Genomic DNA, 23,833 nt, shown 5'->3' on the forward strand with positions numbered 1-23,833 from the left:
AATTCCTATGAGGAAACACTAAAATGATTCTTCTCTAGCAGCCCCTGTGCCACCCACAATAGCCTGGATTAGGAATATCCTTCAGGCAGGAAAATGGCATTTTTCAGACAGGAGCACTGCTCATTTGCTGGTCCAAGAAAGAGAGCACCTTCTGACTCACCTGAAACAAGTACACACACACACACACACACAGACTGAGGTTCACCATGCCAGCCCTTCTGGGAGCTCTCAGTTCATCTTCCAGTCTCCTAAATCTGTCATCTGCATGATGGAAAATGCAAGGCCTGGCAGCCAAGCCCTTTCCCCAGACTTCAAAGCTGCTCAGCATGGGCCAATTCTGCCTGGAGTTCTCTCTGGAAGTCAAGCATTGGCCTTTGGGAGTTCATCCCTAGAACTGAAGGGTCAAACACCATAACGAGTCAAACTACCCCCTTCCCTTGTGCTCTCTCTCTTCCACATCTGGAGAAAAATGTGCCTGCTTTGAGCCTATTCCTGCTCTCAAAATGCCTTTTGTAAATACAGGACAGTCTCTTCTCCAGTCACTGAAGCCAAAATGCTTTTTCTCCTTACTCGATAGAGCCCCTTAAACGGGCACACTTGGCCCTTCCTTGTTGCCCTCTGCCTGCAGTCACTGTTACCCCTCACTCCAGCCCCACAAGCTCATCTTTATTACTGGGCTTCCCCGCACACCCCACATGTAGCTCCTGGCTCGTGGCTGGGTGTCTATCTCCCCTGGGCTCACAGCCCGTTTCTTCAGAAAATTTCTCTGTGAGCCTTGAAGCACATGACTAATTCTCCTCACCCTCAGGGTGTCACAAATACCCACCCATATTTCTGCCCAACCCCCAAGGGTCACGAAGCGAAGGTCCCATTCAGCTGCAGGACCGGAACCGTTACAACCATTTCCGAGCAGCAGCTTTGTGGTAGGGTTAGGCGGTGCGTAGTCATCAGCAGGAGACAAAGTCAGTGTCAAAAATGTGATCGTGGTGGGGGAGGCTGGTTCCCCCCACTTCTGTCCCCAGCCAATAAGAACATCTCAGAGAGACACATCTTCAGCTGCAGGAAGCAGGGCAGGGACTTCTGTCTCAAAGGCTCTTCTGGAGCAGTGGAGATGGCAGCGACTTTTGCCTGTAGCTTTGCCACACTTTGCTGTTTGGCACTCTGGAGCTTCACCAAGACATCAGATGGTAAGATGGGTTTTCCTCATGCTTCAGGTGCAGCTCTTTCACATGGCAGTAAATAACAACTCTTGTCTGACCCCCACCTATGCTGGCTCAGCACCGTGGGGTACAAATTGCAGCTGAAACTTCAACTGCTTGAAATATTTTCTCCCTGTGAAGCAAATGCTGTTATCTAGGGACATGAGAGAATTTTAAGTAAACTCATGGTTTTAATTTATTTGTCAGTGTTTAAACTCTGCATGACCTTGATTATTAAATCTAAAGACAGTGTGTGCAACAATTTGACTGCTAAGTACAGATGGGCACTTGAGCGCAGATTAGCTGGCTTTAATGAGACATTACTCCGTATCATCTCTTACTTTGCTGAGCAAGGAAACTCTCTTGATTGCAGCTGGTCTTAAATGGTTAGCACGGAGACTGCAGACAACTTTCTGAAGCTTTTGGTTTTGCTTTAGCTTTACTTCAGCTCCCATGCACTGCTCACACTCTGCGATGTTGCTCAATTAGCCAATAGCTTTCTGTTGGGCTGCGGTTTCCTTTGCGGGTTGTGGAGGCAGGACGGAACTGAGCTGCTTCTTAAGTGTAAAGATAAAACCTCCTCTTATTCCTAGTAGCAGCAGAGAGGTTTCAAAAGTACCCCATAAAAAAGAAGCCTGATGTATAAATATCCATGTTTGCTTCCCTGCAGGCTGGGACAGCAGGGAGCAGCGTCTAGTGAGAGCATCCACAGGAAAACTCTCTCATGCTGCAGGAACAGGGAGAAAAGCCTTCCTGACAGGTGCTTCACCCCAGAGGATTTCTGGGCTTTGGAAGTACAGTAGGGCAAAGTCATCCAAACAGTTAACATGGCCTTATTTCAGAGCAGAGTGTGCACCATGTGGTTCACCATGTGTTCGCACCTTGAACTGGAATCAAAGCATATCAGGAAGGAAATATATATATATATATATATATATATATATATATATATATATATATATATATATACACACACATATATATTCCTTCCTGATATATATATATATATATATATATATATATATATATACACACATATCTTTGAAGAATCTGTCTCACTAGTAAAAAAAACAGCGGGTAAAGTTCTCCCTCAAGGGTTCAATAGGTTTTATGAACGCTTTACTCAGGTATAAGCAATACCCCCAAACCAAGATGCAATGGGTGAAGTAGATGCAATGCCTGGTATTCCTTAATGATAACTAGAGTGCTAAACTAAAGCACACAGCAGCCTGCCACCTGTCCACAACACATGGTCTGAGTATACAATTTTGCTACCTGTCCAGCTTGCTAAATTATTTACCTATCATCTCCAGACATTGCTTTTAAAACATGTTAAGTGATGGACTTGTCTTCCAGAGATGCTACCCTGACATGTGCATGACATTGCTGGACCTACCAGACACTGGGGTCACAGTACCAAGGGCACTTTGGACGCTGACTCCTGCTTTCAACCCTCACTCACTCATGCAATTTTAAACATTCACTCCATTCATTTCCTTGGCTTCTTGCCATATACCCAGTGTAACTTCAGCCATCCTCACAGGAACATCACTGTGATTCAGGGGTGTTGAGGGCTATCAAGCCACAAAGGAGTCTTGTGTTACCAGACCAATAGCCAGAAGAATCCAAGCTACTCTCCACCCAGCAGACGCTTGCAGTTGCTATCCAGGTTTTTGCAAGAAAAACTCCTAGAAATCAGTGTATTAAAGAAAAAAAAAAAAAGGCAGGGAGGCGGAAGTGTAAAGAGAAAGAAATATCTGCATTAGGTGTTAGTTTCAGACATTTTTCAAACTATTAAAAAGATGAGCTGGGAGACAGGAAGGGAAGACAAATAACTGCATGGTTAAGGACACTAAGTGATGTGTGGAGAGAAGTGCTAACAGATGTGAAAGGTCATGAACTGTTTTTCTTCCATCTCTGTTTCCTTTACATCTCGCCTCTCTGCTCATGACTGTGATAAGAAGGTCCTTGGCATTTGTTCAGCGCAGCAGCTGCCCAAAGTTGACCACACCAGCACAGCAGAGAGCTGGAGCCTGCTCTGCCCCAGGGCCTTCCCTGGCCAGCTGCAGGACAAGGACACCCTCTCCATCGCTCCCCATCATCTCTCCCTCCCTGTCGCTACACAACTAGCAGAGACAGTGGTCTTTCTCCTGCCACCTCATCCCATAGGTTTGCTTCCCTATTTCAAACATTTTTAAAAAAAAAAAAACACTTTGTAGTGGAGGCAAGCAGAGCTTTCCTGAAGCACAAGCGTGCAGGACAAGTACAAAGGCTCAGCTTTGGTTCAGGGGCCTGAACAAACGTGAACCTTCTACCATCTCAGGCACCAGCAGATACGGTCTGTCTCATGTTTTGTCTCATTCTAGCTGTGCACGTCACACCACCTCATTCAACCATGAAACCCGGCTCCCCTGTCCCCATGAACACCAACAATTCTGGCGTTCGCAAGGCAGCTCGCTTTGGTGTTTACCAGTACAACAACAGCTCCAACGACCTCTTTCTGTTTAAGGAAATGCAGATAGACAGAGCCATGGTGCAGGTAAGAGCCCAAATCCTATTGCTCCCCCAAAGCATTTAGCAGTCGACCCTGCCCTAGAACACCCCACGCACAGGAGCCCTGAGCCTGCTCAGGGCTGCCTGACAAAAAATAAACAGCAAATGTCCCTCTCTCTCATTCAATTGCTCTGCAGGACAGTTTTATTTCACACAGCAATTCACTGCAAGGTACCTCCGCTCAAACTCCGCATGCAATTCACAGATGTAGCACTTGATCCAAAGTAGCCAAAAGAGCCAAAACTGGCATGCTTTTTCCCCACCTCTTCCCACTGCCATTAAGGAAGCCCCTGCCTTCTCTAGGTCATCAGAGGGCTGAAATACATGCTGCACGTGGAAATCGGCCGCACCGTGTGCGAGAAGAGGGAGCACTCCAGCCTGGACAGCTGCAAATTCCAGAGGAAGAAACAGCTGCAACAAGTAGGTGTCCCCTTCCCTTGCGGTACCCACAACTGCACGTCACTCCTGGTGATCTCCAGCTGCATGGCCACCCTGACAATCCGCTCTGCCATGTCCCCATAGATATAAAAGCCTCCTCTGAGCAGAGTCAGGTAGGGCTATCTGAGTTTACCTGGATAAGCAGCTTAGCAGCTCTCCTGCATCCAGGGCCAGCTCCTGAATGCAGCTCAAGGAGTCGAGCAAGTCACAGTCGTTTGGCGCACGCTCCCCATTTCCCTGTTTCCTGGGCAGCAAGGTAGAGAGAAGCCTTACTGGGAATCCTTCCTCAGTAAGACATGGGCATACAGCACTTCTCCTGGGAGAATTTGGGTGAGAGAAAGAAAGAAAGAAAAAAAAAGGATGCACTTCTCAGCTGCTGCAACACAGTCCCCTTGGCTGAGAACTGGTGCAGTCAGTTCAATCTGGTCACCAATTCCCCTTCATCTGCAGGTGCTTCGGTGCTATTTCGAGGTCTGGATGATGCCTTGGTTAAATATAGCACACGTTTCCACTGCTCTCTGTCACTGACCCACCTTTCAGCTGCAAGAACGTGACTCACAGGGAGGATTTTCACCAAGAGCTTCTCCTTCCTAGATTGCTGAAGTCAAATTCGAGCTAGAGAACAGCCGCACAGAACTGCCACAGAGCTTTTGTTTAAAGCACATAATTATTTTTTCCCTCCCAAGAAAGATGCTTAAAATCTCAAGTGTCCAAAGAGACCTGCCTTGACTGAATTCACTGCTATCCAGCTCTCTATTTTTGTTTGTCTAAAACTAAACTGCATCGGAGAACTTGTTGTCACTCATTCACTAGACAGCCACCCTCCCTCTTTGGCTGAATCGGGCCCAAGCATCAGGAACAGACCTGGGAAGATTTGTTAGACTTGCTTTGTTCTGAGGTAGACCTTCACGCAACCATGAAGAAGCCTAACCCATAGCACACAACTTCAGCACGGAGGAGAGCTTTGCAACAGGGTGATAGTGCGCCTGGGGGATATACGCACATGCACGAAAAAAGAACAATAAAATCTTAAGCCTCCAGTGCTGGAGAAGAGATTAGATATATCTGCCAGGAATGAGTAAGGTAGAATTGATCTTACCTCAAGACAAGAGGATGGATGGGGCTGTTTCAAGACGTACCCACAGCCCCTAAATGGCTAGCTAGTGCTCCTACTTTAAGCAAAAGTTTATCTGTTCTATGAAAGGGCATTGTGACAAATAAAGGAAAAAACCCCATAGCACATTTTTGATGATGTTAAAGTTAAATAAGTTTAATTCAGGTTAAGAGAAGATACTCTGTTTCTGGTTGCCCATAGCTTACATTCAAGCCTAGGAGAACACTGTCCTGGTTTCAGTCAGTATCTACTGTTGCTCCAGCCTTCACTGTTCATGCACAGATTATTGCTTACACATCACTCAGGAAGAATGCAGATAATTGCTCTCTTAAAACAGCAACAAAACATAGACATGTGATCAGTAAAATATAGACCAGCACTGACAAGCTGAAAGGCCCCGAACTATTAAAAAAAAAAAAAAAAAAAAAAAAAAAAAAAAAAAAAAAAAGCTTCCTTTCAAAAAAACACCCCTTTCTTCTGACAACCGTGGCCTCGCTGCAGCTCTTCGGCACCTTTTAGCAAGAGCATGCTGCTTTCAAACTACCTTTCCATCTGACAAGGCCACTGAGGGCTCCAGGCCGAGTGCAGGACCCTAGACGGGTATGTCTATCAACAGCACAGCCAGGTCTCTGCTTTAAGCAATGCACGTCTTTGCAGCTGGGCAAATCTCAAGCTCTGCTTGAGAAACCTGCCTGGTGGCACAAGCAAGGCACAGCTATCATCCATTCCATAAGCCACCATGAACTTGTCTGCAGCTAAGGACAAGGGAGAACAGAGGTAACCGTGGCAAAGTGGCCATAGGGCAGTAAAGCCAAGACACAGCTAAGTTTAAGAGGGCAAGAAGCAAGCCCATGTCCCAGGGGGATGGCTCCGTGCATCTCAGAGGGCTCTGCTGTTTCCATTTCAGCAGGGTACTTCAGCTGCAATGCCAGAGGTTTGCTATCAAATTGGCCCAGGACAGACAAGACAGATTCCTGTTTCCTCATTTAGACAGCCTGGTACAGAGCAAGGGAAGAGGAACGCACAGTCAGCTTAGGTCAGCACACAGATTCAAGCCGGTAGATAAGCACAAGCCAGACAGTCCCTATGTGTGAACTTTTCAGTTTCATATTCACAACTGTGCAAAGCATTTACTGTAACATTATCATAAACAAGGCACGCTGAAGCAGCAGCATCCATCATATCCACACAGATAACAGTTACCATAAGCATAAACAAAGGGAGCAGAACTAAAGGTGGTTGAGCTCAGTACCAGTCCAGAGCGCTTTTCTAGGGAAGGATCTGGGCAGTTAAACAGTGTCACAACAGAAAGATGGTGCTAGCACTGACTCCAAGAACCACTGCAGCTAAAAAGCATTTAATCACAATGACATGCAGCATTCAAGCCCATGTCACTGTCCAACAGACATCTTTGTTAGAATGTACACCAAGGTTAACTGCTCACCAACTGACTCCAGGGAGTTCATACCTAGCAGAGCTCATCAAGGCTCTCATCTCTATTCCACGGTACCAAGGCACATACTTTTATCCAGGATTAATCAACTAGAAAGTAAATATATCTAATGAAGGTTTGCGGCCTCAGGAGAAAAGGGAGAGCTGGTTCTGCCAGTTCCAGAACCTCTGTTTTTCAGTTGCATAGTAGACAATCTGCCTGCCACCAAAATAAAGCATCTCTGACTGATAGACTCAGCCCTTGGCAATTTCTTGGCATCAGCAATCCCCCACCAGGGACCTGAAAGGCCTCTTACAGCTTGTAACTGACTTCACAGTCTGACTGTCTTCCAGGACCCTTGGACAGCTGCAGGAGTCTCTTACACAGCCGCAAGGAAACAAGGCAAAGTTTAACTTTGTGACAACAGCTAGATGAGGAGACGTGACTTCTGCTGACCAAGGGGAAAACAACCGTTGTTGTGTTTAGGTTAGTGCAGTCACTTGCTGCTAAATTTCCCTTGCCCTAAAAGGGCAAGCAAATGAATTACACTCAGCACAGCTTTTCTCTTTTACAGCACTTGCTTTACTTAAAGCAATTTGATGAGGTCAAAGGATGAGGCCCATAGGATCTCACTGTGATCCCTGAACAAATTATACAGAATCACAGAAGGGTTGAGGTTGGAACAGACCTCTACAGATCACCCGGTCCAACCTTCCTGCTCAAGCAGGGTCACCTAGAGCACGTTGTCCAGGACCCTGCCTAGACTGTTTTTAATACTTCCACAGACGGAGACTCCACAGCTTTTCCGGGCCATCAGTTCCAATGCTCAGTGATCCTCAAAAGATGGAGGTCACATCTGCACCACATCTGTCGCTGACCCAAAGCAGACCCAGAGTTAATCGTAAAGCCTTAGCACAGATTCACTTTATCAGCCACTGACACTGAAACACCAACTTTTGCACAAGACTGTTGTGTGCGTTTGCGTCATCTTCCACGGGATCTGCCATAGGTGGGGCAGGGAAGGGCAGTCAGCTGGGGAACAGCTTTTTAAATAGCCCAGGTAAATTCTTCTAGATACTTCTACCCTGTAGAAACATCTGTTCTGCAACAAAACCTCACTCTCCCACTGGCATTACAGAATACACCTTTAAAAGACACAGCTATTGTGTATCCCACCTCTGTCCCTTCTCCATAGGCTGTTTTATTGCAGGGCTGTGTGCTGAAGCACAAATTTCCCTCAACACTTCAGGAGATGGCAGTGCTCTCCAACCCCACACCCTATTTGCTCTTCAAAGGCTGTCCTAAGAGAAGTCTGGGGACAGAACAGAAGCATGCTTGGTCTTCTCTAGGATGCGCAGAGAGGCTTTCCTGCCTTTTCCTGCCACCCCAAACAATCTCACCTTGGCAAGTTCTTTAGTCATTGCTGTAACTGCTCCCGCTTCTTCCAAAAACATCAATGCATCCATGCTAGAGAACTAGCAGCCTCGCTGGAAAGGTGCCACGTTCTTGCACTATTATCAAGCAGGAGAAGATGGAGCTGGTGTTCTCATGGCCTTCTCTGTCACTCAAGACAGATGTGTCCAAAGCCATCTGAAATTGTAACATGCCATTGCCTCGTGTTTCTGCAAAAGTGACATGAGCCCATAAAAGCAGTCTCATACTAGCTCCAAGAGGACTTTACCCAGTGTTTGTTCCAGGCATTTTAATGCTGCTGGTATTACTCTGTGAGGATTGCATTTGAGGAATCATCAGGGATTAAAAGTATCTGAGCTTCCAAGAACATACTGTTCTCATGACTCCTCAGGGCTGAGCAATGAAAAAGCTGTATGTCCATCAGCCTTCATCTTGTCTGGATTCTGCAGCTACAAGGGGCAGACCATCATCATGCATAGCAAAGATGGGCTGGCATACCATCCAGCCCACCTGGAACAGGAGTCAGCACCTCCTGAACACAGGAAGAATGCTGCTTTTAGCCTCTGCAGACTCTGGGGCTCCTTGAACTGCAGGCAGACAGATGCTAAATGTCAGAAAATCCTTAAACTACATACTGAACACCTCCACTTGGTACTGCACTTCCATCCTGGTCCACCACCAATGCTGCAGCCAGCATGATAGCAAATGACTCCTTTCAGCTTCAGGAGCCATGAAGGCACTGACTGTTTTGGCCTAGGCCTATTCATCATGGGGAAGCATCAACCACACTAACTTCCTTATCAGTCCCTGTCCACAAAATATCAAGATAAGGACCAGCTGCATCCAAGGTCAGAGCTTGGCTTTCTCCTCCTAGTTTCCTTCTAAGTCCTGAAACTGCCAGATGAAGCAAGTGACCATCCTCTGACTTGCTACAGGGCCAGCCAGCCAGAGCTGGCACCTCCGCAGGGCTGCTGCAGTGCTGGTAGTAATGCAGACTTGGTAACAGTGCAAGGTGACAGGAGCATCAGCAGAAGAGAATCACCTTCACTTGCATATCTCTCCCATTAATAAAGACAAGCACAGCAGGCCAGTGAAAGCACTGATGCTTTTCATTATGTTGCAAGTAAATCCTGATTATTGCCTTTTTTACGGGGAAGTTGAAGAATAGAGAAAAATCTATCTTTGACTATCACCCAGTGGCAAAGGAGGGGAAGGCAGGCAAGTCTCCAGTCCTACAGCAGGAATCAAATCACTAAGCTGCTCAGCTTCTGTACAACTGAACATCATAACCTCTTCCATTCTCATTGCCCTTAATATTCCTATAAGATGAAGATACATTTGTTCAAAGTGTGAACAAAAAAGGCTTTTCTTTCGTAACAGTGAAGAGAAAAGCACACTTTTTTTTTTCCCTTAAGCAACATATCTATAACTTTCAATCAGTCAATATAGGCAGCAAACAATTTCCTCTGTAGACATCAGGAATCATCCACCAGCTATTATTACACACTAAGATTTTTACAAAGGCCTCATGCGCTATCAGACCAGAATTTGCAGGAGCCCTTTCACTTCACATTTCTTGCGAGACACCACTCTTCCCAAAAACCTTTACCATTTCCCCAAAAAAACTTTACCATTTCTCCATAAAGAGCTTATGGAAGAGGATTTCTAGGGCTGACTCTCCTCCCTCCCATTACTCTCTGGGCAGGCTACCCACATAACCAACAGGAGACTTACAGGACGGGAGAACCATGGAAAAAAGGGTTATGCTGGTGAACCATTTTAAACCCACTGGTCTTCAATGCCACATAAAACGCAGCTTTCACTCATTATCCAACTGTGACGCTATAAAGAAACACAGGACTCCACACGCAATGACCAAATTAGATTCTGCATGTTGATTAACAGTCAGGTGTTGTTTCAGAGGTTGATTACACAGGCTGGAATTGAAGAAACTTGGGCAGTACAGCTAGACTTCTAGTCACAGTCTGAATGATGCTGCCTCTACCACAGCACTGCAGTGTGACATTAGAACATGCACTGTAATCGCTCCTACAGAGTAGCTTCTACAACAGAAGGAAACAAATGCGCAACATCTCTTCAATCCAAATGATACATCATTAAGCCAATGATCTTTCCAGTGTAAGAAGATATTTGCATTACAGTTGATTTATGTTTGTTCAAGATGCTCCAAACAAGGGTGGGAGAGGAAAAGCAATGGCTTTTGGATTTAGCCACATGAAGATGCTCAACATCACAGGCATTAATATTACACATGCCAATTCCAAAGCAGGAGCAGCCAGATCAAACCAAGGAAGACCACAATTAACAGCAAGCTGTTCAGGTTTTTCCATGGCAATAGACCAGTGCTACTGCATATATCGACTAACGTCTTCACTTTTTCATCCTTGGTCACACATTGTCTCAAGCACATGCTTCCTTCATACCTCTGCAGTATTAAAGGACGGTGGCACTTCATCATAGGTGGACAATTAAACATGCTGAAGATTAAGTCTACCAATAAATGGAGACCGGAAGGAGCCCAGATAGAGATATCCATTGTGTTCGTGTGCCTCACTAATGTAAGGTACCGTCACTCCATTGGGATCATGAAAGCTTCTTCTGTAGGATCCTGTCTCACTAAGTTCAACAACAAGGCTATATCTGGGCACAAACTTCATCAGAGTTTCCTGACTCAGCAGCTAGGGAAAAAAAATAAAAAAAGGAAAGAAAGTTAGCAGATTGTTCTATATGATTAGATTTCAGACACTTACACAGTCAAAGATCATTTCACATTCCCTGGAAGAAGCAGCTAGGAAGATAAGTACACATTTTGAGTGAACAGCTAGTACACAGGTTAACAATTTAACATCTGAAAAATCAACTTTAAAAAAAAATCAATAAAAAACATACTCTAGGACTGTGCTGAACATATGTCCACACTGATGCAGGAGACATCAGCTTTTTCTGGCACAAGTAGTGCCAAACAGCAGATGCCAAGCTCAGCTCTCCATAGCATCCCATACAAAAGGGATGTTCAAATGCAGCCCCTCTGTTGTTGCATGACTAGAGCAAAAACAACCCCTCTTTCTTCTCTGATATCACAGTGGAAAGTAGCTTAAGAGATGGCTACCTGATAATAATGCTAGGGAAACTAGCATTATTTGAACCATCTTAACACATGTGGAGACTATTCTAACTGGATACAGTTTTAATTATAGCATTAAAAAAAAAGAAAGAAAAACTTTCTGTGACGAGGAAGGAATGGATAAATATTTATGATTTCCATTACTATACTAAATATAAAGGTGCAGGTTACTTCCCCACCACCTTCCCACAACTCACGCACACTTTGCAGAGGAGAGGGGTGAGGTGGTTACCTTAAATATAATTCTTTTAATCCATGGTTTTTCAGACAAGAAATCCAGCATAGAAAATCCAGGATTGGGCCGGATAGTTGACATAGCCACCCAATATCCTCCAGAACTGCTTAACCTGATATTATCTGGAAAACCAGGCATATTCTCAACAAAAATATCTGCTCCACCTTTCATCAGACCAGACACATAATACCTGAAAGTCATAAATAGCAGTACTAAGACATCTTCACTTAAGCAGTAAGTGATAAACATGTCCCAAAAGGAATTCATAGGGGAAAAAATGAAGAATAATAGTAATAGAAAAAATATACTTTTAAACAGAAAAAAAAACAGGGGCAGGATGGTGACAGATATAGTAATATTTTCAAAGTCACTCACCTCCTGATTCTAGCCATGGTTGTTTCCTGCACCAGGACAAAGTCTTCTGCTTGAGAGAGCTGGACTCCATTAGGGAACTGCAATCCTGTCATTAAGACTTTCACTTCTTTTGTCACTGTGTCATATTCGAGCAGGCTAACAAGAGAACATTACATATGTTTGTGAGTGGAAACAAATATTTACTCATCTTGGTTTCACTCTTTAAAAGTCTTTTTAAAGGAAAAAGAGGAATTTCAATTATTTCATGGGCAGTAGAATGTTTGCACAAGTGTTTTTTTTTAAAAAAAAGAACTTGGAGACCAAGTTGAGTGGCCACATATACTCCCAGTGCTGAGTTTACAAGAAGTTAAACATCTTTAGGAAGAAATACTTGCCGCCCATCATCTGTGCCTTCCATAACCAAGAACACATAGTCCCGCCTTTGCCATTTGCTGCTGGAATCAGTAAAGTAGATTTTCCTCCCATCCCGAGTGACTGTAAGGTCATTCAGAAAAGACAGCTTCTGACCTTCAATTAGTGTTTTGGTTGACACAAGCATTTTTGTTTCACCTGGTTACAAAGAGAAAAAAAAAAGAAAAGAAGAAACACCAGACAAGATGTGTGTGCTCTGCTTTGGAGGTTAATATTTTGAAGTTAATATTAAAATTAACAAGCACTTCACAATTTTTCCGTTTGTTTATGTGTTGCGTAATAAGGACTTGGGTCGTGAGGAAAGTACTCAACACTGGTAGAAAACAACCAGGAGAGATACTCTTCAGAAAAAAACAAAGCAGTAGAAGTTTCCTGTTGAGAAGCACAGATTAAGTCTACAGAGCCCATTTTAAACCAAGCACACACTAAGGCCCCAACCTTGCAGAAGAAATCAGGCAAGCCAATCACTACTCCATCTTTCCCTATCAGTTTTTAAGAACAAACGGAATATCTTCTAAACAAGAACCGTTGGCAAGAATTCAGCCTCAATTCAGCCTCAAAGAATTCAGTCTCAAGTGGACTGTCACACTCTGCACATTGTCAGATATTAAATTATCAGAACCAAGCATTTAAGGATAACTTAAACCTTTTCACGTCCTCCTTGTGCACAGTTTTTGTTCTTGATGTATGACAGAACTAATGTGACAGCAGTTTACTGTTAAAAAGGGAGACCTTGATCATATCCTTCCAAAGTTGTAGACTCTAAGCCTTTCCACTAAGTGAGAACTAGAATTCTGGCTCCCTCCACCAGTCCAAGAAGATAAATAAAAGCTCTTCACTACTACTTTGAAAGTTTCAAGCATATGCCACCAGAAGATAAGCAACTGGTAATTCTGATCAAGGCAAGGAGACAGAGAGCAAAGTGATTGTTACAAGAAAACAAAGTTCCTGCATGGCAAGTTTCACCTTGACAGCTCCAAACGACTTTCTAAAGGCAGCAAGCTTTCCCCTGCTACAGCACCTTGCAGAACTCTAAATGGAGCCCAGGCTGGTCAGGGGAAAGAGATCTGCTGCACAGTAAATTCATACCTGTGTCAGGATTAATTTCATAGAGTCCATGATAAGCATCTGCCACAAAAAGGGTATTATTTGGTCCAACTCTGATGCCAAGTGGCCTTCCACAAGTTGGCTCATCTTCTGGCCTGCCTTAGAAAACAATTGAAAAAAATTTTTTTTTTTTTTAAATGAATAAGTAGAAGGCATTCAGGCCACCCACAAAGGTTAAATTCAGCTCCGCAACAGTACAGCAGCACACACACACACGCACACACATGAGAGACCACTCTTATTAGGCATAAGGGAAACATATCTCTAGACTGGTCAAAAGATTAGGGATTATCCATCATTTGACAAGCCCTAAGTAGGGCTGAATGAAAGGAAATTCCAATTCTGATGCTTCATCACAGAAAGAATCTTTTTTTAAAAAAATCTAGATTTTTTTCCCCACTCCCACACACAATTTCAACTTTCTAGAGATGTCTAAAGCTCTGATGAGGCAAGTCCTCAGGACAGGCCCCGAGGACTTCATGAGATTTAAGAAAGAAGCTGCTACAAACCTGGAATAATTAGGCCCACTTGAGTTGTTCTGAAGTTCTTGATTCCTCACATCTGTAGACTGCAACACTAGAAACAGACAGAGCCTTCTGGGGACGTTGGTCAGGTGCAGCTTTTCTGCTTTCTCCCCCAAAGGAGGAAGGCAAGAGAGCAGCTGAGCCTTCCCCCTGTCTGTGGCCCCAGAGAAGCACTACAGCATGATCTTCCCACCTCTCCCAGGAACAAGCTGTACAAGTCCAATGGAGAGGTGATATATTGTTTTCACCCAATCCCATGAGTGCCTAAGCAGCCCCTGGAAGGCCACCTTTATATCAGGTGAGTTCACTTGCAGTCAGGGCCATGGCTCTCCTAGCCAAGAGACTGCTTCCAAACCAGTTTAAGCCCAACCATGTGAACAGATCCATAAAATTACACAGCTCAAATGCTAAGTGCATTAACTCAAGCTAAAGACAGCAACAGCCCTAGTTTAGTCTAACATGCCAGCAGTACAGGGCTAAAGTTCTTCCATCACCAAAACATAGGCTTCTACATCACAAAACCAAACACACACGCACACAAGCACAAATACACAGCCTCAACAAACACCAGCCAGACATCTCAGATTGAGGTTGTCAACCACAAGCTTCCCCATAGAAATTGTTCCATTAACAAACATGCCACAAACAGTTATTCTCACTCGCTTCCAGTAAGTTCATCAAATGAGCCAAGTAAGTTTTTCAGAAAGAGATATGGACTTCAAGAAATAATTGTGATTTACCTGTGAATATACAGAACTACCATGATCAGTGGAAGGTTTCCCCTAAAGCAGGTACAGCCACCACAAACCCTCACAGGCAGAAGTGAAGTGAAACTAGCATAGCAAAATGCACTGCAATTTTTTTTCTATAATATTTTTTTTAAAACATAAGGAGGGTTATATTTAATTACAAGAATCTCTAAATAAGTTGATTTTACCCACTCACAAATGATCTCAGATTTCATTCACTCACACTTGGATGCTCAAGATATATATTTCCTGAGTAGGTATCCACACTGTCTGGATACAATTACTTGTGTGCACCAGCTGTCACATCCTCACTGCATTTCTGGCATCCTCTTCAATGGCAACACAAACTGCTTTTGGACAGATCTTTTATATCTCAAAGAATCCCCATTTGTTATGAGGTGCCCTTTCTCTTTCAAGTTGCTGACTTCAGCTTCCATAACATTAAGCCAGGTTGCAGCCCATTTTTCCTTATTTAGAATATACTTTTTTCTTTTTCTTCTTCTTCTGGATGGGCTACCAGGAAGAGGAATATTATCTGTGATATACTGCAACCTTGTCTTTCTCCTGATGCTAAGATTGCTTCCTGTTTCCTATTGGGATGCATGCCTTGCAGTTGTGACAAACATCCCCAGCAATAAAACTGAGTTGAGGAACAACGTCCTTAGTTATCAACGCCAGGCATATTTTTAACCCTTTGTTTGACTATCCCTGCTGGTGCTTATACATGTTTCTATTGATACCTGACTCATAGAAATCTTTATCTTTCTTTTACAAATCTCTGCAGAGTGATATAGACATTTGCTTAAGCAATCCAGGCAGAACAATAACATCATCAACAAAAGCCCTGATCCAGACATTTTCAGGTAAGGCACATTCAGAAGCTGTCACTTACCACAAGGACCATGGCCAATTCTAGCTATTGTCTGTAATTCCCCATCTTCAATTTTTAGAATCTTTCCATCAGCTGTCCCAGTATAGAGGACATCTGCAGAGACAAGTGTCGACATCAACTTGATCACAAAATTGCAGTGGAAAACATCCATGATAGAAGTGTTAACATGAAGCAAAATTTATGCTTAAAATACAGTAAAGTATCAACACATTCCTCTTCACTTGCATCAAAAGAATAAAAATTGAAGAGATTCAAGGCAAGAAAATGCATTCAGTTAGGTTTTCATCAGCACAAGAACAGGAAGGATTCAAGTCTTAAGAGTTATGAGAGGGACACAAAGCTTTTTACTTTGTATAACTTGACCCAGTCTCCAGTTAAAGATGCTGATAACCATTTAATGGCTAGTAACTTGACTGATCCTTGCAGGCACATTTCTGCATCATCGCAAAGTGTGATCAGGCCCCGTGTCTATCTTGCTGCTTGTGGAAAGAGCATGTGCAGACCTGGCGAGAGCCAGGTGCCTGGCTGAGGATGCAATGGCAGGCCTGGAGCGCGGTCTCTACACTCTGACCAAAAACAGCCAGGGCCAGACACACACATGCAGTTTTGTCAGCAATGCCTAGCTGCTTCTCAGCCAGTGACTACTCAAGCTTAGCACAGTCAGGATAAGAAAGGAGGTACCGGAGATAAAAGGGACTCTCGGGATACACAAAGTAAGCCCTACCTAGTCATCCAATCCGTCTATCCAGCAGCCTCCCATCAGCAAGCCCTCCATTCCGTGCCCAGGGCTCCCTGCGCTGTTTGGAGTGCAATTCCCTCATTAAATCTGTTTTGTCTAACACCTCACATGCCCTCAATGTCCCTCTATGCTGGTATCTGACCCTCCACTTCCCATCTGGCAGTCACACCAGACTCACTAAATGAAACTTCATTCTTGTGCAAGTTCCTGAAGATTGCCGAGTTCTCCTGAAGAGATTTAAACTGCCGTTTCCTGCACTGTACCGGTCCTGCGGAAGAGCTACAAGAAACAAAGTAATCTAACGGTCACCCAAACCAAAAGCATTGCTCAATTGAGGTATTTATGCCAGGTCATATGACAGATTCACCAGAATCTTCCGCACAGCACCTGGACACTTCCACAGATCAAAGTTTAATGGCAAATGAAGGACTATTGGATTAGCAGAGTCTGTTGCTTGGACTTTTCCATCTTCAAGGTAACTGAAATTTAAGTCTCCTAATTACACTTTAAAAGGGAATAAGACTTCAGCATTCAAAAAGGTTTCTACATTCTGCAAACTATTTCCAGTCACACTATTTCACCCATAGGAGAGCCAGGCCTCGTGTGAGGATTTCCTTAAGGAATTTCTCAGAGGACTAACAATATTAGAGAATAGAAAAGAACTAGTCGTTCCAAGTAATCACTTTAGCATAATGTTAGCATAGAGAGGCAGCAAAGATAAGTAATCTGAGGAATGAAGGAATTTATAGAGCATTTTCTCATTGTGTTAAAATAAAAAGCAGGATGTTAAATATTTTACTAGTTTGTTAAGAGGTAGAATAGTAGGCAAATAAAAAGGTATGGCTAATGTTTGCTTTCGTGTTGAAGGATGTTGCAGCAATGGCCTCACCTGCCACTCGCACACTATTTGATTTCCCTGTTAAAGCAAAAAAGGACTCACAAAGGTAGTTCCCAACCTTATCCCTCCAGGAGCACAGAACCACAGCTGCACAGTGCTGGATTCCTACTGAGGAAGTGTTATGCCATTACAGGTCTAGCCACTGATTAGGAAATGGCTCTGAAGAGGCGTGGGTTTGTGATTTGGTGAGGAAACATACATGCCCTAAGAGAGATGCACATGATGGCACCTGTAACGCATGAAATTGCACTCTAACACAGGAAAAAAACTTCCAGAGATTGTTATTCAGGGTGATCACACCTTTACCAATATAGCAACGTTTAAACATCCTTTCTAAAAAGCTTATTTTGTCAGTGCTTACCATCAATATTAACAATGGATTCTGGTCCAACAAGTTGACCTTCCCATAATCGCTCAGCTTTTCGTAACTTGATATTTGGCTCCAGAACACCCGTCAGAAGGGGAGGCTCTTTCAAGCTGTAGAGCAGAACACAGATTTCATGACTTTTCAAACAGATTTGCAAAAGCACTTGAGAAAGAAGTCAAGCAATTGATTTTACCTAGCTTGCCAACTGCTGCAAGCCTGACCCAAACTCTCCACTCAAGAGTATTTCAAAATAGAAAGCACAGGTCACAAATGGAAAACTGGACTCTGTCCATCAAGGATCATAAATTTCTTGTTCTGCTGCTCAGAAAAGAAGCTGCAATCATATTCTTGGGACACATCTGGAAGTCTGTACAGCTTTAAGCCTAACAATACATTCTCGGTTCATCATCCTTACACAAAGCAAAGGATTTCAGCACTGTTTCAGCACACAAAAATTACTACTTTTACCCCGGTTAAATGAGCTGTTTGTATCAGAATGTTTTTCCTGCATATAGATTGCAAGTTTCTAAACAAACAGTTCTGAAATTTAAAAGTCTGTAATTTTACAATACGGCAAAAATCTAGCAGCATATAATACATTGATCACAGAAAAAAAAAAACATTTTTAAGTACTAAATAATGTAAAATTCTTAGAAAAAAAATGATACAATAGTGTTTGAGCAGTGGGGGGGCACACACTTTCATACCACATCAAAACATGTGTTCTCATGACTTGAATGATTTCCTAATGGTGAAAGACCAATGCAATGGAATAAATTGTACATTACCACAAACAGACTTGAAATGAAATCTAAAAACAGTAAAATAAGGCTCAATCTTGCAAATCCTTATTCACATAAATAGCCAGATTCAAGTAAGCTGGATTTCTAATCAGGTACCAACCAAAGAACTAGGGAAGATGATGCCTACACAACTCCTGCATCCAGAAGCTACTAAGATGATTAAGGGACTGTAATATCTCTCATATGAGGAGAAGCTGTGAAAGCTGGGATTCTTCAGCCTAGAAAGACTGATGGTCAATGTGTATAAGCATCTGAAGGGAAGAAGCAGAGAGGATGGGGACAGATTATTTTCAGTGTACCCAGCAATTAGATAAGAGGCAACAGGCACAAATGAAAACACAGGAAGCTCCATCTGAAAAGAAGGGAAAACTACTACACTGTAAGGGTGACTAAGCACTGACACAGGTTGTCCAGAGATGTTGTGGAGTTTCCTTCCCGGAGATCTTTAGAAGCCTACAGGGCAGTGTGCTCTGTTGAACAGGTAGGTTGAACCAGACAATCTCCAGAGGTCCTCTGCACCGACAACCATTCTGTGAAGACAGGCTAATTTATTCTAAGTTGCTTTTACAGAAGACCTCAGGAATCTCATATGAAGTTTCAAAACCTTATTCTTTATTTTAGTAGAATGCCATTTCCAGGGGCATATAGAATTAACAGTAGTCTACTGGTAAACAAAACTTCTGTATATCCTTTCACTGAAGAGATCACTCTAAACAGCATCTCCTTGAATTGTTTCAAAGCACTTTCTAAGCATCATGGAGATGCATCTAGTCTGTCATAAAGATTGGAAGAGTTTCTGGCAGCAAAGCTAACAAACTGTCTAAGAACACAGAGCAAAATAAGTCACTGATTTGGACAGGAAGAGTAATTCTGACCTTTTCAAAGGGACTTAAACTAAGAAAGGCAGGAATGCAGAATACAGTTACTCTGAACCATCTACCTTTTTTAAAAGACTTTTTAAAAAGTATCCTGTTCACTTTTAGATTTTCTATTTAGCTATATATTTCACGGATTTTTATTATTATTATTTTTATTAAGTAAACTGCAGTAGAAAGCATTTCATCACAATTTGCAGCCAGGGAGCTTACATCTAATAGCCTACTGGCAAGACAATGTGGCAGAGTAACACTATAACACATTAACAGGCTCTTTTGACTCTAGAGATACTTACAGCATTCTTCCTTTTCATTGGACAGTTACTGAGCTGATCATAAACTTTAACAGAGAGATTGCTTAAAGAGATCTGCATTTAAATATAAGACCTCTGTAAGGTTCAGATGGTTCAAAGTGCCAAACAGACCTTGTCATAGAATCACAGAATCATAGAATGCTTAGGGTTGGAAGGGACCTCTAGAGATCATCTAGTCCAAACCCCCTGCACACGCAGGGTCACCTAGAGCACGTGGCACAGGACTGCGTCCAAGCGGGTTTGAAGATCTCCAGAGAAGGAGACTCCACAACCTCTCTGGGCAGCCTGTTCCAGTGCTCTGTCACCCTCACTGTAAAAATTTTTTTCCTTAAGTTCCTGTGGAACTTTTGGTGCTTCAGTTTGTGGCTATTTCCTCTAGTCCTATCAGTGGCCACCACTGAAAAGAGACCAGCACCATCCTCCTCACTCCCTCTCTTGAGGTATTTATACGCACTGATTAGATCCCCTCTCAGCCTTCTCTTCTCCAGGCTGAACAGGCCCAGCTCCCTCAGCCTCTCCTCATAGGGCAGATGTTCCAGGCCCCTGATCATCCTTGTAGCCCTGCGCTGGACTCTCTCCAGCAGCTCCACATCCCTCTTGTCCTGTGGGGCCCAGAACTGGACACAATACTCCAGATGCGGCCTCACCAGGGCTGAGTAGAGGGGCAGGATCACCTCCCTCGACCTGCTGGAGACGCTCTTCTTAATGCACCCCAGGATCCCATTGGCCTTCTTGGCAACGAGGGCACACTGCCCTCAGTCAGGTTATTCGTCAGGTTATAGTCAGGTTATTTGTTTCTATTTCAAGCTTTAAATGAAGTCTCTCTTGGACAGAAGTATAACATCAGGGGTACAGCCAGGACCCTGGCGCAAAAGCAGTTCTTATCTCACAGAAGGCAAGAGCATATGCAAGTAAGCCACAAACTCCACTGACAGCGCTTGGACAGCAAAAAATCATTTTCTAAATTAATGATCAAAAAGAAATTCAGCTCCTTCATTGCTCAACACTGAAACAACTGCACAAGGTGGCTCAAGAACTGTGTATGCAGAGTAGGCCACAGTGATGGATAAATAGCATTACAATCACACCCTGATTTCCTCAGTGCAATTTGATCACAGCTGACTTAAGTCTTGGTTGCTGGAAAAAGCAGAACACATTCAAAAGTTACATTTCAACAGCACTGATTTGAAAGCAAAGTAACGCTTTACCTTATGGGCTGTGGGTCTATCGGACAATCCAGTAGAACAATGGCTCCAAGCAGGGGAATAATTAGGGACACAGCCAAAGTCAAGAAGGTCACGCGGAACACCTTGCCACTGTAAGTACTGTTAAACACAAACAAGAAATAGGATTGTATCTTAAAAACAGCTTAACATGAAAATATATTTTTAAATCCTTTTATAGACTGTTCTCTTTACAAAAGAAACCTGAAACACTTTTGCCCAATCTCCATCTCAAATGACTTTTAAAGTCCACTTTAACATATAGTCAGTATAAGAGAAAAGAGTATCTAACTGGTTTCAGCGTAACAGGAACATGAAGTAACGCACTGCATATGTGCTGTTTTTACAAACATTACAGGTTACAGCAGACTAAAAAACAAGAATTTGATTTTTTTTTAACTTGAACTTAAGACTTAACAGAGATTTCCATTTTAGCACAAAAGTAACCAAAGATATTTCAGAATTTTTCCAAAAGCAGGAGCAATGAGGCATGGATTGTTGATCAAGAATGAAAATGGTTCATTCTCAGCACGTTTGCAGGTATCAGTCAGACTTCTGCAGAGAAAAGCAGAGCACAAAACTCAACAACTCCCAATCTTCACCTAGAAAAGCCGCTCCCACAATTTTAGCAACTCTGAAACACCACTTGGCACAGCCAAGTCTCCGCACAGCATTAGATCAGGACAAATAGTTTAGCTTGATGGTTCTGAACTAAGCCTTGCATATTTCCATGGTGCTGTCTTTGATCAGCAGCTCAAAGTGAATATTTGGGGCAAAGGGAGGGAGAGGCTGGTTCCTCCCTCAGCACCCAGCCAGAAAAGGGACAGCCTCTGGAGCCACCGCCTCCAGCCTTGCGCAAAATAGGAGAGCAGGATCGGGCAGGTTCTCGGCATCTCTGTTGGAGTCCCAGCAATAAGAGCCAGGGTTGTGCCTGCGCAAACACTCTGCACAGAAAACAACAGCCAAAGCAGATCACCCTACAGGGGACGTTACGCAGCCAAAAGCAACTGCCTCGTTCTGAGGACCCTGAAGGGCAGGGAGGAGAAGCTGCAAGGTGTGTGCTCACATACAAGGAGAGGCACTGCTTTGCTTCACCACCTATTGCAAGTCATCAACCACTTTATACAGTGGAAAGCCAAGCAAACCACAACAGAACAGCACAGTTATTGCCTGAAGTTCTAGTGGGAAACACAGAACTGGGAATGGGATCTTCTTTAAGCTTGCCACATATTATGGTCATTTTTAGACAAACGGTGGTTATTCATTAAACCACAGCCACATATAAACAGACTTAAAGCCAAACAGTACACCTTTCCTGAGATGAAAGCACTGTGGGGAGAAACAACCCAGTGAGGAGCCAGGCAAACATAAAACACCAGAGAGAGAAGAATGGCCTCCATTCTCCCCAGGCCTGACAAATGGCAGCTCAGCCCCTGGACACCCAACCCCAGTCCCTTTCACCCTCGTTAAGCCAGGATAGCCCCTCACAGCACACTGGTGCCAAAGCAAAGCCTCCCTCCTCCCCGGCCAGGCCAGGCCACATGAGCCACTCACGCTTCGCAGCAAGATTTCCCTCGGGCTAGGTGACCTCAGCTCCCCACCCCACAGCCCCGGCCAGGCCCTCCCACCACGGCCACCTGGGTAGCCAGGCAGGTGGGCCCCTTGCCCCAGGCCAAGCCAGGGACCCTCCCGGCTCCTCAGAGTCCTGAGCAGGCCTGCCCCTCCCCAGACCCTCATTGCAGCCCTTTCCTCCCACCTTCCCCACTCGGGGCCCACCTGCCCTCTTTAGCCTCCTGCGCCGGACTGTCCTCGGTGATCACCTGCGGGCGGAACGGGTGGCGCTGCCGCAGGCCCTCGGCCTCATTCATGTTGCCTGCACCGACTCTAGCCGCGGCCAAGCCGCTCGCACCCAACCCGGCCCGGCCCGGCCCGGCCACGCTCCGGCCCGGCCACGCTCCGCCCCAGCCGCGCTCCGCCCCAGCCGCCTCCAACCGCCCCTCGCACCCGGCCCCGCCCCAACCGCCGCCAACCGCCCCCCGCGCCCGGCCCCGCCCCAACCGCCGCCAACCGCCCCTCGCGCCCGGCCCCGCCCCAACCGCCGCCCCGCCCCAGGCCCCGCCCCCGCCGTTCCGTCCTGTGGTGGCGGGGAGGCGCCCGCTGCTCCTCGCTTGCTGCGCGCTGAGGTGCGGGGCAGGATCGCGGCAGGGGCCGAGCCCGTTCTTGAGCGCCGCGATCAGCGTTTTTTAGCATCGGTCCCCAGAGCTCTTGAAAGGGCTGCGCTCGCCACAAGATGGCACTAGGAAACTGCGCTCACAGATCTTTTTTTTCCTCTTTTTTTTTTTCCTCAGCAATGACTGGGCAAGTGGCTGTGGTGAAAGAGGAAGCCAGAGAGGAGTGTAAAGAGCTCTGGAATCTTAACAGCAACGCACCCCGCGTAGGCTTCGAGCAGGAGCCGGAGTTAGAGCCATGCGAGTTGGCCAAGGTGGGTGTTTCATTTTAACCGTAATGTCCCCTCCAGCTCCAAAAACCACGAGCAGGTTTTGGTGGCTTTTGTAAAGGACCGCAGAGAGAGGGCTGGCTGCCAAAGGCAGAGGGCGCTGCCTGGCTTCTTGTCTGGAAACCCAAGTTACGCCAAGCACTTTTTCGTGTCTGCAGAGTCCATGCAGAAACACACCTGTTGCAGAGAAATAGGAGCGAGCCCGAGAAAGTTCCTGCCACAGATATCTGTGATCACTTCTGTGCTGAAAAGTACCTAGTTACAAATGCTTATATCCCCAAATCCATCCGTCTATACTTTATCGCTAGGCTCAGCCTTGCACAGAATTATCAGTTTTCAAGCTGAAAAATAACCATCTGTTCAGGCTTAGCTTAAAAGCAAAACTTGTGACTGAAATTAGTCTTTGCGACTGAAACTGGCTACAGAGAAAGGCTCTGATTGTGCTTGTGTAAGGCTGGAAAACAGAGTCTCTGTTTTACCAAGAAATGCTGTCAGTAAATAAATCACTGGGGCAGCTGCAGCAGCAAAAT

At 44.6% G+C, this 23,833-nt stretch overlaps 2 protein-coding genes across 2 annotated transcripts; one reads left to right on the top strand and one right to left on the bottom strand.

Annotated features, from left to right (window-relative positions):
• Positions 1–1,083: 1,083 nt before the first annotated feature.
• CST7 (cystatin F) lies at positions 1,084–4,718 on the top strand. The gene is made up of 4 exons (XM_010226733.2): positions 1,084–1,187; positions 3,566–3,738; positions 4,056–4,172; positions 4,641–4,718. Exons 1-4 carry the CDS (start codon positions 1,112–1,114, stop codon positions 4,716–4,718), a joined length of 444 nt encoding a protein of 147 aa, XP_010225035.2. The 5' UTR covers positions 1,084–1,111.
• Positions 4,719–10,542: 5,824 nt separating this feature from the next.
• APMAP (adipocyte plasma membrane associated protein) lies at positions 10,543–22,695 on the bottom strand. Its single transcript, XM_088531249.1, has 9 exons — positions 22,583–22,695; positions 20,792–20,908; positions 17,586–17,701; positions 15,588–15,680; positions 13,405–13,521; positions 12,279–12,453; positions 11,905–12,039; positions 11,527–11,719; positions 10,543–10,848 (listed from the first exon to the last, which is right to left on the bottom strand). Exons 1-9 carry the CDS (start codon positions 22,672–22,674, stop codon positions 10,639–10,641), a joined length of 1,248 nt encoding a protein of 415 aa, XP_088387375.1. The 5' UTR covers positions 22,675–22,695; the 3' UTR covers positions 10,543–10,638.
• Between the last annotated feature and the right edge of the window lie 1,138 nt (positions 22,696–23,833).

Source organism: Tinamus guttatus, unplaced genomic scaffold (assembly GCF_059628265.1).
Source record: "Tinamus guttatus ecotype Peru unplaced genomic scaffold, ASM5962826v1 Tinamus_guttatus_pri_ptg000403l, whole genome shotgun sequence".
Lineage (NCBI taxonomy): Eukaryota > Metazoa > Chordata > Aves > Tinamiformes > Tinamidae > Tinamus > Tinamus guttatus.

Coding starts and splice junctions, on each gene's coding strand:
- CST7 (XM_010226733.2), top strand. CDS start 1,112: ATGGCAGCGACTTTTGCCTGTAGCTTTGCCACACTTTGCTGTTTGGCA. Junction 1,188..3,565: donor CTTCACCAAGACATCAGATG/GTAAGATGGGTT, acceptor GTCTCATTCTAG/CTGTGCACGTCACACCACCT. Junction 4,173..4,640: donor GGAAGAAACAGCTGCAACAA/GTAGGTGTCCCC, acceptor CTTCATCTGCAG/GTGCTTCGGTGCTATTTCGA.
- APMAP (XM_088531249.1), bottom strand. CDS start 22,674: ATGAATGAGGCCGAGGGCCTGCGGCAGCGCCACCCGTTCCGCCCGCAG. Junction 15,681..17,585: donor ATCCATTGTTAATATTGATG/GTAAGCACTGAC, acceptor TTGTCTCTGCAG/ATGTCCTCTATACTGGGACA. Junction 12,040..12,278: donor GAAGGCACAGATGATGGGCG/GCAAGTATTTCT, acceptor TTCTCTTGTTAG/CCTGCTCGAATATGACACAG.